At 42.1% G+C, this 13,338-nt stretch overlaps 1 protein-coding gene across 7 annotated transcripts in view; it reads left to right on the plus strand.

Annotated features, from left to right (window-relative positions):
- LOC137173071 (partitioning defective 3 homolog) overlaps positions 1–13,338 on the plus strand; it is a 355,263-nt gene that overhangs the window by 200,708 nt on the left and 141,217 nt on the right. For 5 of the 7 annotated variants that reach the window (XM_067577768.1, XM_067577762.1, XM_067577765.1 and 2 more), the window contains exons 13-14: positions 1,500–1,688; positions 2,202–2,372. In XM_067577768.1, coding sequence (XP_067433869.1) covers positions 1,500–1,688; positions 2,202–2,372 — 360 coding nt within the window. The remainder of the gene's footprint in view (positions 1–1,499; positions 1,689–2,201; positions 2,373–13,338) is intronic. The other 2 variants (XM_067577764.1, XM_067577766.1) reach the window with 1 other exon arrangement.

Here is a 13,338-nt window from a genome sequence, read left to right on the forward strand (position 1 = left end):
CTCACCGCCAGTATTGTTCATGTGGATTTGGCTGCCATGGCAATAACTACACACATACAGTACAATCTGGCCAATCACAGTATTACAGCACTGCTCTCAGGTTTCCTGTGGAGCGTGCTCGTGATCGGACAGTCGTCAGTTCTTATCTCCTGACAATAAACATGTGTGTGTGTGAACAGGAAACACACTCAGTTGTTGCTGCTGAGGCACCTTAAGCAAGGCATCTAAACCTCAAAAACTGGAATGGCTATTAGCACGGCCAGTAGCACAGGACTACATTGCTGTATGTATGTATCATGTCTTATTTTTCTTGATTATCAAACTGTTCTGAAAGAACAGCTGTGGACTGACGTCAAAGCAATTGGTTTCAGTACATTTACTCAACTACAATATGATGGTGTTCAGGCACAGGTAGGCACTGAACCACAAAATGGAAATTATTTTAAAACATTGTTAAATCTTAACCAGGTTTTGTCGCATTGAACGTAAGAAAGAAACTGTCAGGTTTTCGATGCCTCTGGTGTTTTCTCTACACCATTACCTTTCTCTCACACCTCTTTTCCCTTTCTGTTTGACAAAGAGCGAGAAGTAAAATACACAAATGCGATATTCTTTTGTTATTTTTTACAGATGCTCTTTGTGAGACACCAGTAGAAATTGTTAGAAAAGAGACTGGTGTGGTTGTTTTATGGACCATTTTCCAGCTGAATTGATCGTGCTGGGTGTTAGACACTCAATAGTCCTCTCTCACATCTCTCTGGCAGCTGAAATGAACCATTTTTTGTGTACCAATGCATGAGAATCTGCCAAACCAGCCCTGCAACAAAACACTTCTCTGGTCATTTTCAACAAAGGGCCCATTGGTTTGCAAGGGGAAGGAGGGTCCAGTTCTTAACGTGTCACAAATTATCCCTCAAAAGGATGTTGTTCAAAGGAAACAACTTTTTTGAACATCAAATTACTACCTGGCGTTTTCAAAAGTTCTCCGCTGTCCCCGCTGTTCCTACACCAAGCTCACGAGGGTGGAAAAGAATTTGCAGTGCTCGGCTAGACAGTACGGCCAATTGACGATGACAGCCCCAAGATATGTGACATGCTTGCCATCCATTCGCTTTCTTCTCCCGCTCCCCTCATCTTACCCCTCTTTATCTTGTCTCCCGCCTGTTTTCCATTTTCTTGTCATTCATGCCTGTTCTTCTTTTAGTTTTTTTTCTGCTGTTCTCTGTGATCTGTTTTTGTTCTCTTTGTTTTTCTGTCTTTTCACCAAAGGTAAAGTTAGAGGCTGCACATACAGTATCTTTGCAACAATGACACTGTAGAAAAGCTCCACAAGAGTTTGCAAACTTTGATTGGTAAATTGGGTCGTCAAAATTTAGAAGACTCAGAGCTGTGAAACTTTTATTTCATACCAGCGACAGACCAGTAAGTGCTTGAAACAGTTAAATAAAATATGTAACATCTCAATCAGACATCTCTCCCTTTTTCTTTATTACTTACAGCAGCCAGACGAAGATGACATGGTGTTAACCCCTGATGGTACACGAGAGTTCATGACCTTTGAGATCCCACTGAATGAGTCAGGCTCAGCAGGCCTGGGGGTCAGCGTCAAGGGTAATAGGGACAAGGAGAACCATGCTGACTTGGGCATCTTTGTCAAATCCATCATCAATGGAGGTGCTGCTAGCAAGGCAAGTAACTACTTCCCCCTTTACCCCCTGACCATTACCTTGATTGATTTAAATGATCGTTTTGATGCAATTCAATTATCTACAGGTAATGCAAAGATGCTGCAAAGCTGGTGCACCACTGAAATATTGGATTCAGTCATTGTCATGGTGATTTTGAAGTGGTTACATGATGTTAATGCTGTTTAAGAGGCATGACTACCATGCTGCAATATTTTTCCTCAGGGCAACAACGTTCTGTAATATTTTATTATCCCTTTGTAAAAAAAAAATGTGTTGAATTTAAGTCTTCATAAATGCCAGTGGTTTTGCACAACAGAAGAATTACACTATCATTAATTCATTATTATGAATAGAGAAACAAGATTATGGGCTTTCTCCCAGTATTTATTGGGATTTTCTGGGAGCAAGGGTCCATATGATCCCAGAAGTCTGTCTCCTTCTAAGTTGTATGAGGATTTGAAGTATTTTATGAGCCAGATCTAAATACTTTCCCATGATGGTATTCATCTGCAGGATGGGCGTCTGCATGTCAACGACCAACTCATCGCAGTCAACGGGGAGTCGTTGCTAGGGAAGACCAACCAGGACTCCATGGAAACGCTGCGCAAATCCATGTCAGTAGAGGGCAACAAGCGAGGGATGATCCAGCTCATCGTGGCTCGACGGTTGACCAAAAACAATGAGGTAGCCCAACAGTCAGGGAGGACTCACACTGATGTGCCAGAGACTAATTGGCATCAAAAGGAGTCAGATTTAATTTGTCTGCCTTTGTATACTTTTTCTAATCAGATATAATTATTAGTATTCTAATCATGAGCTTACACAACTCTAATATGGACGGTACACACATACAGTATATAGCACATACTGTACACACACACACACTCAACAAACACACATGCATGCTCTAATTCTAAGTCTTGTCTTTGAATAAGTGGGAAACATTGAATGAAGAAGAGGGATAGCTACATTTCCATGGAATAGAATGATAAATGAGAGTGGCTTTCTTCTGCTTTGCCACTGTCCCTAGTCTATCCCCCCATAGGTTTTGGGAGCTTTGAGATAGCTAGAGGAGGACCTTTATGAAGCGACCACACCACCATGCAAATCTTCAAACAGTCCCATTTCCTGTGTGAGATACGTGATACCGTCTCACATTTCCCTCCATCCTCTGTATGATTTTCTTTGCCCACCGTGGGCCTTGATATGATATCTAAGAAGCACTTCACTGAGTTATGATTGACAGGCCTACGGAATAACACTGTAGGATAGGCAGATAAAAGAATATGTATTGCAGCCAGGTGGATATTTGTCATGAGCGAACAGTCAAGAATATTGGAAAGGGAGGGGATTTCAACTTCATGAAATGTGCATTCTAATACTGAACTAATACCAGCCCTTTTTTCTTATATCAGAAATCATATTTTTTTTATATGCCGGGGTAAAAAAGAAGATGAATGCAAACATGATTTAGCTGAATGTGAAATGCTAAGCACAGTATGACTATATTTCAGTATTGTGGATTCATGTGTGAATAGTCAAGCGCACACACATTCACTCTTCACACACGTTCACTCACCCTGCAGCCAGAGGTTGTAGATCAGGTTTGATTAGTGTTGCTGTGACTCTAATTGGAGCCTGTGTCCCGTGGCTGTGTGTCAGTTTGGAGTACCACGCTGAGCCCCAGTCCCCCCCTCTCTGCCCTTCACCCTCGCTGTTAGCCCTCATCCTCTGAGCGCTCTGTCTCTCTCTCTCTCTGTCTCTCTCTCTCTCTCTCTCTCTCTCTCTCTCTCTCTCTCTCTCTCTCTCTCTCTCTCTCTCTCTCTCTCTGTCTTCTCGCCACACGTCATCCCCCTGACGCCCTGTGTGTGCTTGTTTTTCACCGTGTTTTAATGTTAATTTTCACCTCCTTTCCCCTCAACTTATGGCGCTCCATAGTTAAACAGGTAGAACATGGCACATAAACAGCCAGGGCCCGGAACTGAATTCCCACAGGTATCACTCATAATTTGCCATACGGTACATTATGGCATTGCAGCATGTGATTTTCATAGACTGTAAGAGTTTGACATTTCTGTTTCTAAATTTTACTTTGTTTTACCCTTGAACTACATTTACTCTGCAGATGTTGCTCTTGTTCACTAAATGCGTTGTTTTTCGAACAATAGCAATGACAATATCTGTTTTCATATGTATACTAGTTGGGCTCTTATTGGTCTTATCCCTCTTCTTGCAAATCAAAATAAAGCCAACAAGACAAACCCAGAGATAGAGAGAGGCTAGAGGGCAAGTTGTAGCAAAGCGTCTACAGTTGCAGAAAGCAGAGTAATGTGAAATGTGGTTATTTTCAGAAACACAAAATGTCCCTTTAACAAGTTTAAAATGCAATAACTACAGCTATGTTATACTTCCTGTTTATTTCTTTCATCACTCACTTAAGCCCTGCTTTTCTTTTCTTTTCTTTCATTACATGGCCATGAACCCTCCCCCCAATATTTTCAGATTTAGGCATCATTCAGACAGACAATAGCACTGCCTGAAAAAAAAAAACTCAGCAGGGTAATCTAAAAAAATAAAGGTTATATAATAAAGGTGCTGGATTAGCCAAATCAACACATCCACATTCACCTTCCTGTTACCTTGTAATGTGGATGCTTTATCCCAATGAAAAGCCTTGAAACTCATGGATCTGTGGACTCACTGGTACCTGAAGCAACTAGCCCCCACCAAGGCAGCAGCCTCTTGCATTTTTAAATGCACGTTTTCGTTCTACACACCTTTCTCTTTCCCTTCTGCCTTTATCCCTCCTCCCCCTCTCCTTCTTCCTCTCCCTCCCCCTACCCCCTCCATCCCCCCCTTCCACACGAGAGGACACACGTCCCTCCTGGGAAAGCTCAGCCCCAAGGTTCAGTGAGTTCTATCACTTTGGTCCAGTCACTCTTCTGTCCTCTTTAATCCCTCACCAGCAGGCAGACAGGTAGACAGACTGACACTGAGCAGACAGTTAGGCTCCGAGACACATCTTCAGAAAGAGGAGAAATGTTTTTTTATTATCACTTTGTAGGTGGAAGGATGAAGGATAACATTACTTTAAAGTCTATTACATTTTTGATGCATTTAGAGAGGCAATTTAGAGAGAAATTTTGACAAGTTTGTATATAATTTGACATCGTCAGTTGCTATGAGACAGCATATTGATGATGCTGCAGAGAGAGATGTAAAGAGAGTGTGTGAAACAAAAGGTGATGTGACAGTGCATTTTAGATTGCGTCCATTAAAGTCCCATTACATACAATCATACATTGTTTAAGCTGCATTGTTTTCAGGAGACTTGGTTTCTGAAAAGTGGTTTGAATAAGTGTAATGAAGTCACGAGAAGGAACTTTAATGTACTCAAAGTAGAGAAAAGATAAGATTGTAAATGAAGAATTTAAAGAGGTACTGCAACACTTACACATGTTTTTTGAGCTGTAAGCTAAATTAGATGACTGCACTGTGATGAAACACATCAATGCTGGTGTAAATATTGACATTGACACCAAATTTATAAAAATCAGCATTTCATGGGTTGAAAATGGCTCAACCTGTCATCTGCTGTTTAAAATCAGCCCTGAAAAGGCAGGGCTAACGCTCACGTAGAGTCGACCTTTTGTGAGGTCTCTATGTGATGAAATTTATATAAATGGTAGAATGTTAAGCCCACCTCCCTCAGCCCCCGGCCTTGAGTGTGAGTCTGTGAAACCACATAGCCCGTCTGCGCTCATTTTCAAAAATATGCTGATTGAGAAAGTTTTCGCTTCAGCAGCTAACAGCCGCTAGTAGCAGCACTGACCTGATGGAGGGAATCTCTCCGTCTGTGACTGTTCGCGGGAGGAAATGCTGCTGGAAGCCACAAAAACAGCAGAAATCCTTTTTTGCATTTTGTTCAGTAGCTCTTTAACTCTCCGGCTGTCTGTTCCTGCAGTCATCAGCTGGTAAAATCTTGTTTTAAAACATGAAATCACGGTGTAACTAAACTCCACCATTACTGAACCTGCAGCTGTGCTCAGCAGCGTACAGTCACAGATGGACAGATTTCCTCCATCAGGTCAGTGCTGCTGTTAGCTCCTGAAGCTAAAACTGTGTTCATGTGACAATAAACTAAGTTAAGTTTCTGGAAGTTAGAGTAATTATAAAAAAAAACATTGTCAACACATGCTTACATCATAGATTGTGCCGTATTCTACTAAGTTGCTACTGTTGCGGCTGTAAAACGGCGTCACACAACCCCCATGAAATGAATTGTATCACCATCAGAATTTGATCCATTCGGTCCAACAACATTTTGAAAGTCTAGAAGAGCCACGCAATTAAATTATTTTATCCCCATTCATGTTAGCAGAGGGCTAACAGGAAGTTAGCTGGCTCAGCTGGTGCAAGTCTCTGGGTGCACATTCAAACAGCCAGAGTAGGAATGTCCTGCTCGACATGATATTTAAAAACTCTGTATACTGTGAACTACAGAGAGATTTATCTGGCGGGCTTAATCAGCATTGTGTGAACTCATTTAGCAAGGGCTTGAATTCTGCAGGTTTAAACACAGACAGGTTTATTTAAAAATGACTCCTGGCTTGTTAAATGTCATCTCACTGTTTGTCTTCCTCTCATTATTATTGTTATTATTATTATCATTTTTTTCTGGCCAGGGGATGTCACTGAGCAACTCCTGCCTGCCTGCCTGCCTCACAATTTTACGCCCTACTCCCTCCTCTCAGCCCCTTTGCCCACTTTTTAGCATTTTTAAAAATTATGCAGTGGGTTGAGTTAGGCTCAGACCTGGGGGTGAAGTTACACTTTAAGGTCAGTTGCAAACCTCAAATAAGAAAAGCAGAAGTTAAATGTCGACGCAGGCTCCCGGCAGCTTCAACCACTGCCACCCCCTCCTCCCCAGCTCTTCTGTGTTGGCCAGGCAGATATGTGAGGAGCCAGCGCCAGTTTGCCACTGTCACCCAGCCGAATGGGAGTGAGCACTGGAGGCCACCATTGAAATGAATCAGATCCATCACTGTCTGCAGGGGAGAGGAGCCGAGCAGCACAGCCTAATGCATCAGAGGGGGGACTTTGATGGGTGCAGCGTATCCAGGCCACCCCACTCCATGAAAATTGCATTGATTTCATCATTGCTTGGTGCTGTGGGTTAAAGTACGATCATCTCTGTTAGGACAGAGCAGTGTAATGTCTCTTGGTAGTTTAAGCTTGCTTGGTTTGGTGGATGTTTGCAAAACCAAAACCACACACCAGTCACTAAGCTAGGCTGCATTTTCTTGTGATGTAGCTAAGGATCCTGTAACACATGGATACAAACAGAAAACACTTCAGTGGAAATATGAAATGCATTATGTGACACTATGTAGCCTCTTCATGCGCACGCACATACAAACGCATTACCTAAAAACACACGCTTCCATTTCTTGCCCAAGGTCTCACAGAAGCCTATTTGCTTTCAGAAGGACTTGGGGCTAGATCCATCTAGACAGATCCTCTCAGTGGCGAAAGACAAGTGTTTCAAAGGGCTAGTTCATACCGCTGATGGCCTATGATTAAGCCCATGTCTGAGGTGGAGTACCTCGTCTATTTTTGCTGCCATTAAAGCAGTGACAATGAGTGGCCTTTGCCTTGGGTTAAAATGAGATTTTTTGCCTTGGAATACAGAAAAAAAAACTCTTCAACACGATTAAGGATGTATTCAAGTCTAACAAAGCAGTGTGCCACACTATTTAGGAGCTATTTTAGTGTAGCACAAGGCCAGAAGGTCTCCATGAGCCTGATTCAAAAATGTAGACCTTTACTGTCCTTATCAAAGCTTAAAAAATGCCAAATTGAGGAAGACTGTCAATCAGCCTCATCAGAGGATTGAAGTGAGTCCAAAAAAGCAATCAGTCAAAAGAAACTAGTCAGTAGAAATGATAAAGTTACTGGAGGAGTAGCTAAACGTCCTCTGCTGCTATTGACTTTCCGCTTTTAAAAACCAATTTTAATATCATACCTTACAATGCATTTGATGTGTAATCAGGATACATTTGTAGTGTGCAGACAGAAGTCAAAGGTATGCAGAAAAAGTGTATTTCATAACATTTTGAATATGCTCCATCAGTGAGAAGCACACACACACAAGCATGGTTACCCACATACACACACACTGTACCCGCACAGTCTGTACCAGAACAATTAATTTTTCCTCTGTTCTGACTCCACAGATTGCCTCTGTTTGAAAAAGTATCATTCTGCCCCAGATAGTCAAGCGATATGATTGGTTACTGCCAATTTGTTTGAAGCATTGTAATTGCATCGCTGCTTCAGAGACTGCATAATTTCTCTTTCTGTATCTGAGTTCTATTAATATATCGTCACATGTGTTTAAGCAATTAAATTTATGAAAAGTCATTTCAATTCCATTCCCCCTTTTTTTTTTTTTTTTTTTTTTTTTGCTGGCCACACTTCCTGAATGTTCTCCATCTTTCACAATCCTCAAGTCACAAACCCAAAGTCCTGTGACTGAATCAAATGCAGATCTGTTACAGTCGTTTGCTTGTTCAAAGTCAGCATTAGATTTAATTTCCACTTTCTGCCCTCTGCTGTTATTACTTTTCAAAAACGTACATGCATTGATTCAATAATTTGGACATTTCTTTGGGAAAAACTTCAGGTATAGAGACATAATCCTGTGTATGTTTTCTGGAGGCGAGGCTGTTGTTGTTGCTGATACAGTTATGTTACATTAGATGGAGGAACTTGCTGTAGCAGTTTTCCACTGGCTTGAAAGTAATGTGGTTGGAAATGGGAAATGCTGAGCAAAGTGTAGCACAAATGTAAAAAAAAATTGGGAGAGAGGTGAAGTGGTGGATAGACTACAGACTAAACAAGTACAGACTCGTGATGACATGCAGACCTAATTAATTAGCATTTGATTTGAATCTTAGCTCTTTGGCCTCCTTGGTCAGCAGCCCATCTTGGCTGTGGCTAAAAATGACAAATTGACCTTTATATATACAGAACAAAGAGGTCGGTTTATCAGTGGATCATCAGAACTCATTAATTACAAAGAGGATTATTAGAACATAGTGGCAAATGTTCAAGATTATATTCTAACAATAAATACGCTGGGTTTCATGTCTGAGTTTATAAAACAACAACCCCTTTCCCCCTATGTCTCGTATCCTGTTTACAAACTTCTATTCAGTGGTGCGTGTCTGTTTCTGTCTGTTGCAACAGCCACATCAGTTCATGACATTACTAAGATATTTATCACACCAGCATCTAAAAGCAGACAGACTGATGACAAGCATGCTTGTGGCTGGGTTTCATTTGTCTGATTTGAAATTCATCACGTAATGTACGCACACGCCTGTCTGTACATTTATGATGTTATTTGTGACAGATCTCCTGCAGACGTCGACTTTTTTTTTGACAGACTGGCTGTCTTGTGGCTTTTTTTTTTTTCGTCCTTCTTGACAGAACTACGGCAACTTGCCAATAAAGCACTGCATTAATCAGAGCAACAAAAACATATTTCCACCAAGATGCATCACCACAAAAGCTTTCTCATCCTCCCTGCCTGTGTTTACCAGGGACATAATTCTCTCATTTTACAGATGTAAGGACTGAGTTGAATTTCACAGTGTACTATTTCTACAGAGTTCTCATGATAATTCATGAGACGGAGCTTCAGCCTAAGGACAGCAGTGCTATCACTTCAACCCTTCGCTTCACCATCCTCCCCATTTGATTCAATTCATTGAAATAAAGATTTTCTAACTTTCTCTTTCTTTTTTTTTTGCTTGTCTCAGCAGAGCTCTGTCAAGACCGCCTCAAGACATAAATGTAAAGCTTTTATGCAAATTGTTCCCTCTCTTTTGACCAAAGACTTTTTCAGTCCAAAAACCCCAATCATGTACCTCATGGGACAAGAAACCACTGCAAAATGCTCCAGTGCATTGAGTCACCTGAGAAACCTGTTTATGGTTTTGTTTTTTCTTAAGCCACCAACATATTACTACATTTAAATAAATGCCAACCAGCGTCTGTCGTTCCTCAACAAACCAACAAACCACTAGTGATGCAGACATTTAATACACTGCAGAGGTTTTGATATACAAGCCAGCTAATTAACGTCAATGCCTAGATGGGAAGGAATGTGACAGCCTCATAACAGCATGATGCACAAGGATGACAGATCAGCATGAAGAGTGAGGTGGGGCGTCAATCCACATTTTTAGGCTGACATAATGACATGACTAAATATTACATACAACAGTGAGTGGAATGAAAATGACACGATTTACATAAGATAGTGTGTCTCAGATAATCAAAAAAGCAAGAATGACCTCTTCTGAAAACAGAACTGATTGTTTATCTGTGGCCACTGTGGCCATAATGATGACTAACTAGGGATCAGAGTTTACTTTCCTTTTCTTTTCTTTTTTTTACAGCTACACCATTAGGGAACATGGTCAGGTAATTGACCAGCTGAAACACTTTTATTATTTATGAGAAGCAGCAGGCGGTATAGGATTAAGATCAAAGCAGATGATGCTTTCACTTTAGCATTGTTGCATCATAGGAGTTTGCAGACACAGTAGTTTAGTTAACTCTGTGAGGAGAGTAGATGTAACAGCTTATTCTGTATATAAAAGAGCATCCAAGTACTCTCTGCAGCATGCCAATGGCTCTGTTTGTAATCCAGTCCAATAGCGTTGCAGTCAGTGAGGGAACGTTTATGCAAAGAGACAAGGGGGAAGGAAGTGGCTGGCCCTAACAAAAGACGCTCACTCGGATGAGAGAAGGGCTGATCGATAGAGCCAGGAGAGAGCTATCAATCAGAGCCCCGGCCTAGTAAATTATGGTTTTATTAGTATTGAGCTGACCACTGCTGGGAGAGACCTTAAAACATTGAGATGCTGGCCCACACCAGAGGGAAGAGAAAAGGAGGGAAATTTGTGTCAACCCCAACCCCCACCTTAATATGGAGTGATTGAAGTCAAGTTAGATCATGACATGTAGAGACTACAGCTCCCCTGTTGTCATAGCAAATAGGAGTGATTCATGGAAAGGGGATAGAGTGAGGGCACAGAGCAGTGCACTCTGGGAAATGCAGTTTCCAATGAAGCGGTGACTAAATTGAGGAAAGTAGATCGCAGAGCAGCAGAAATGCAATTCCAGCGCTGCCGGGCCCTCATTCCCAGCCGGCTCTCTGAGGACTAACTCATTTAGGAGCGGCAGGGGAAACTCAATAGGACCAATTGAGAGAATAATATATTGAATCTGGTGGTTGAGTGGGCTGCTTGGGCACAGTTGAGGACTGTGGAGGTGAAGTGTGTGCTTTAGAGTCTGAAAACCCAAGTGTAGTTAAGCAACATACACACGTGTATGTGAATACATACACACACACACACACATTCCTTTCACTTTGCACCATAGTACACGTGATGTTCGGTTGTAAGCTGTATGTGATACTATTGCACGGCGTATGAACACAGCTGATAACAACAGAGGATTGTCGACTCTACACAGATTGGCATCAAGACAAGACACTTTATGTATCTTTAGATGGAGAGACAGCAGTAGTTTGGGCAGTGAAACCTGATTAGGAGATTTACTCTCACATATCCAGCTGTTGTTCCCGTGTTTTAGTGAAACTGAAGTTGTGAGAGGCTAATAAAAGTGGGGTATCTGGCCAGCAGAGAGGCAGGTTGTGCCCGGGGCAGCATGCAGCAGTTTAAGGATTGTAATTACAGCATTATGGTGGAGGTTGACTGGATTAGGGCCATGGCAACAGGCTGAGACCAAGATAGAAGGCCAGGAAATGGCCATAGACTAGACATCATTAGCCTTAGTTGACAGCTTAAGACCAGCCCTGTCAACACACTGCCTCTTCACCCTCACTTAGTACTCAAGGTCAGGGAGATGTTGATGCACAGGCAAAAACCTGTTTGTGCATGAGTCTGCACTTAACCACAAACGCATACAAACACACTCACACACGTGCACATGGATGCAGCTGTGCAAGCACACTCTATTACACCACAGCCACACTGACGAATAAAAGCAATACCTTGAACACACAAGCATGCAGTCCAATGGGAGCTGAGCAGCAGTTGATCTTGACTGGGCTCAGTGTAAGTCACAGTGCTCTCCCCTCTCCCCTCAGTCAACAGGATAATCCACTCTGAAAATGACTAGATTAAGGCAGATTAAACACATGATGAGGTGATGAGAACCACTGGTAAGAAAGGACTAAAATCTCACCAAAGACGCTGAAAGACTTAACGGAACACATCCACTTTTGGGCAAATAAACTCCTTGATCAACTTGCTGTTGCTGTTATTTAAGAATTAAATCAGCAGTGGTTTGAACACTGTGATACCACAAACCTTTTTGTCTGTTGTGGCGGTCATGGCTACTGATGCTCATGCGAACTAAGCACTCACTTCCACATTTTTTCAGTCTGCTGGTTCAGTTGCAGAATTGGCAAAATGCATCCCATCTTGGGTATCAGAAAATATTTTTCTAGGAAAAGACCTAAATGTTAAATCACTACTCTGACATTGAATATCAGCTAACAGCAGAGCGCAGATTTGACATGAAAATATCACAGCTTGACATGAACTTCCACCAGTCAGTAAACATTCACAAGTCAGTAAACATTCACAGCATGCTGAAATATTAGTATGCACAGATGCAGACTCAATTAGTATTGGTTACACAAATATTAAGTTGATTCCAAAGTCTATTTGCCATCGAAGCCGGTGAATACTTTTGAAATTAGCCTGTTCGGCTCTCGGAGATAGAGGGAGAGAGTGACTAGGATGTCTTCTTGAGATCTATTTCTCTTGACACATTCTATACATAGTTTTCATATCATTTGATTCTCAGCTGTACGCTCTCTCTGCTCCACTCTGTCCACACATTTCTCCACCTCTTACCTTAAACCTTCCATCTTACTTCTTTTCAGCTCATGGCAAGTCTCCACCAGATGTGAAACAGATTGAAAAGTGCAGAGCAGGTTAGAGTGAAAGAGAGAGTAGCAAGTAAAATAAATTTTCATTTAGACAATTTGAACCTTATTGAGTCTGAATCATCCAGGGACATGCTTTTTATTATAAGGCTGGCAGTGGCCATGGCTCTGATTGTAATTGCATTGACCCAGGCCTCCATTTCACACACATACACACACACACACACTGACACGCACACATTGCCTCTCTCCCGCCTCTCCCCTCGCTCTTATCAACACGCTGTCCCGATAAAGTCCTGCGCTCTCAACCTCATTAAACCTCTCATTTATATTAAACAGCCGATAAGTCCCTCTCGCCTGGTATGCGTCTCCCAGGGCACGCTACTCCCACGAGAAGGTAACTTGGCAGCACCCATACTGCACTGGGGCCTCAGCTCACACACCCCTACAATCTCCCTCTTTCTTGTTATTCCTTCAATTTGTTTACCGAAAACTCCCCACCTCCTCCTCCTCTTCTTCCTCCCTCCTCCTCTTCCTCCTGCCCTTCTGTCTTCCTGCTGCTGCTGTTGTCTGATTTTTTACTCCCCTCTCTCTTGGCCGGGAGCCAGCAGAGTGTTATGAGACATCAATATTAGCCAGGGCCTCCTGGTTTAAAGC

This window comes from Thunnus thynnus, chromosome 21 (assembly GCF_963924715.1).
Source record: "Thunnus thynnus chromosome 21, fThuThy2.1, whole genome shotgun sequence".
Classification (NCBI taxonomy): domain Eukaryota; kingdom Metazoa; phylum Chordata; class Actinopteri; order Scombriformes; family Scombridae; genus Thunnus; species Thunnus thynnus.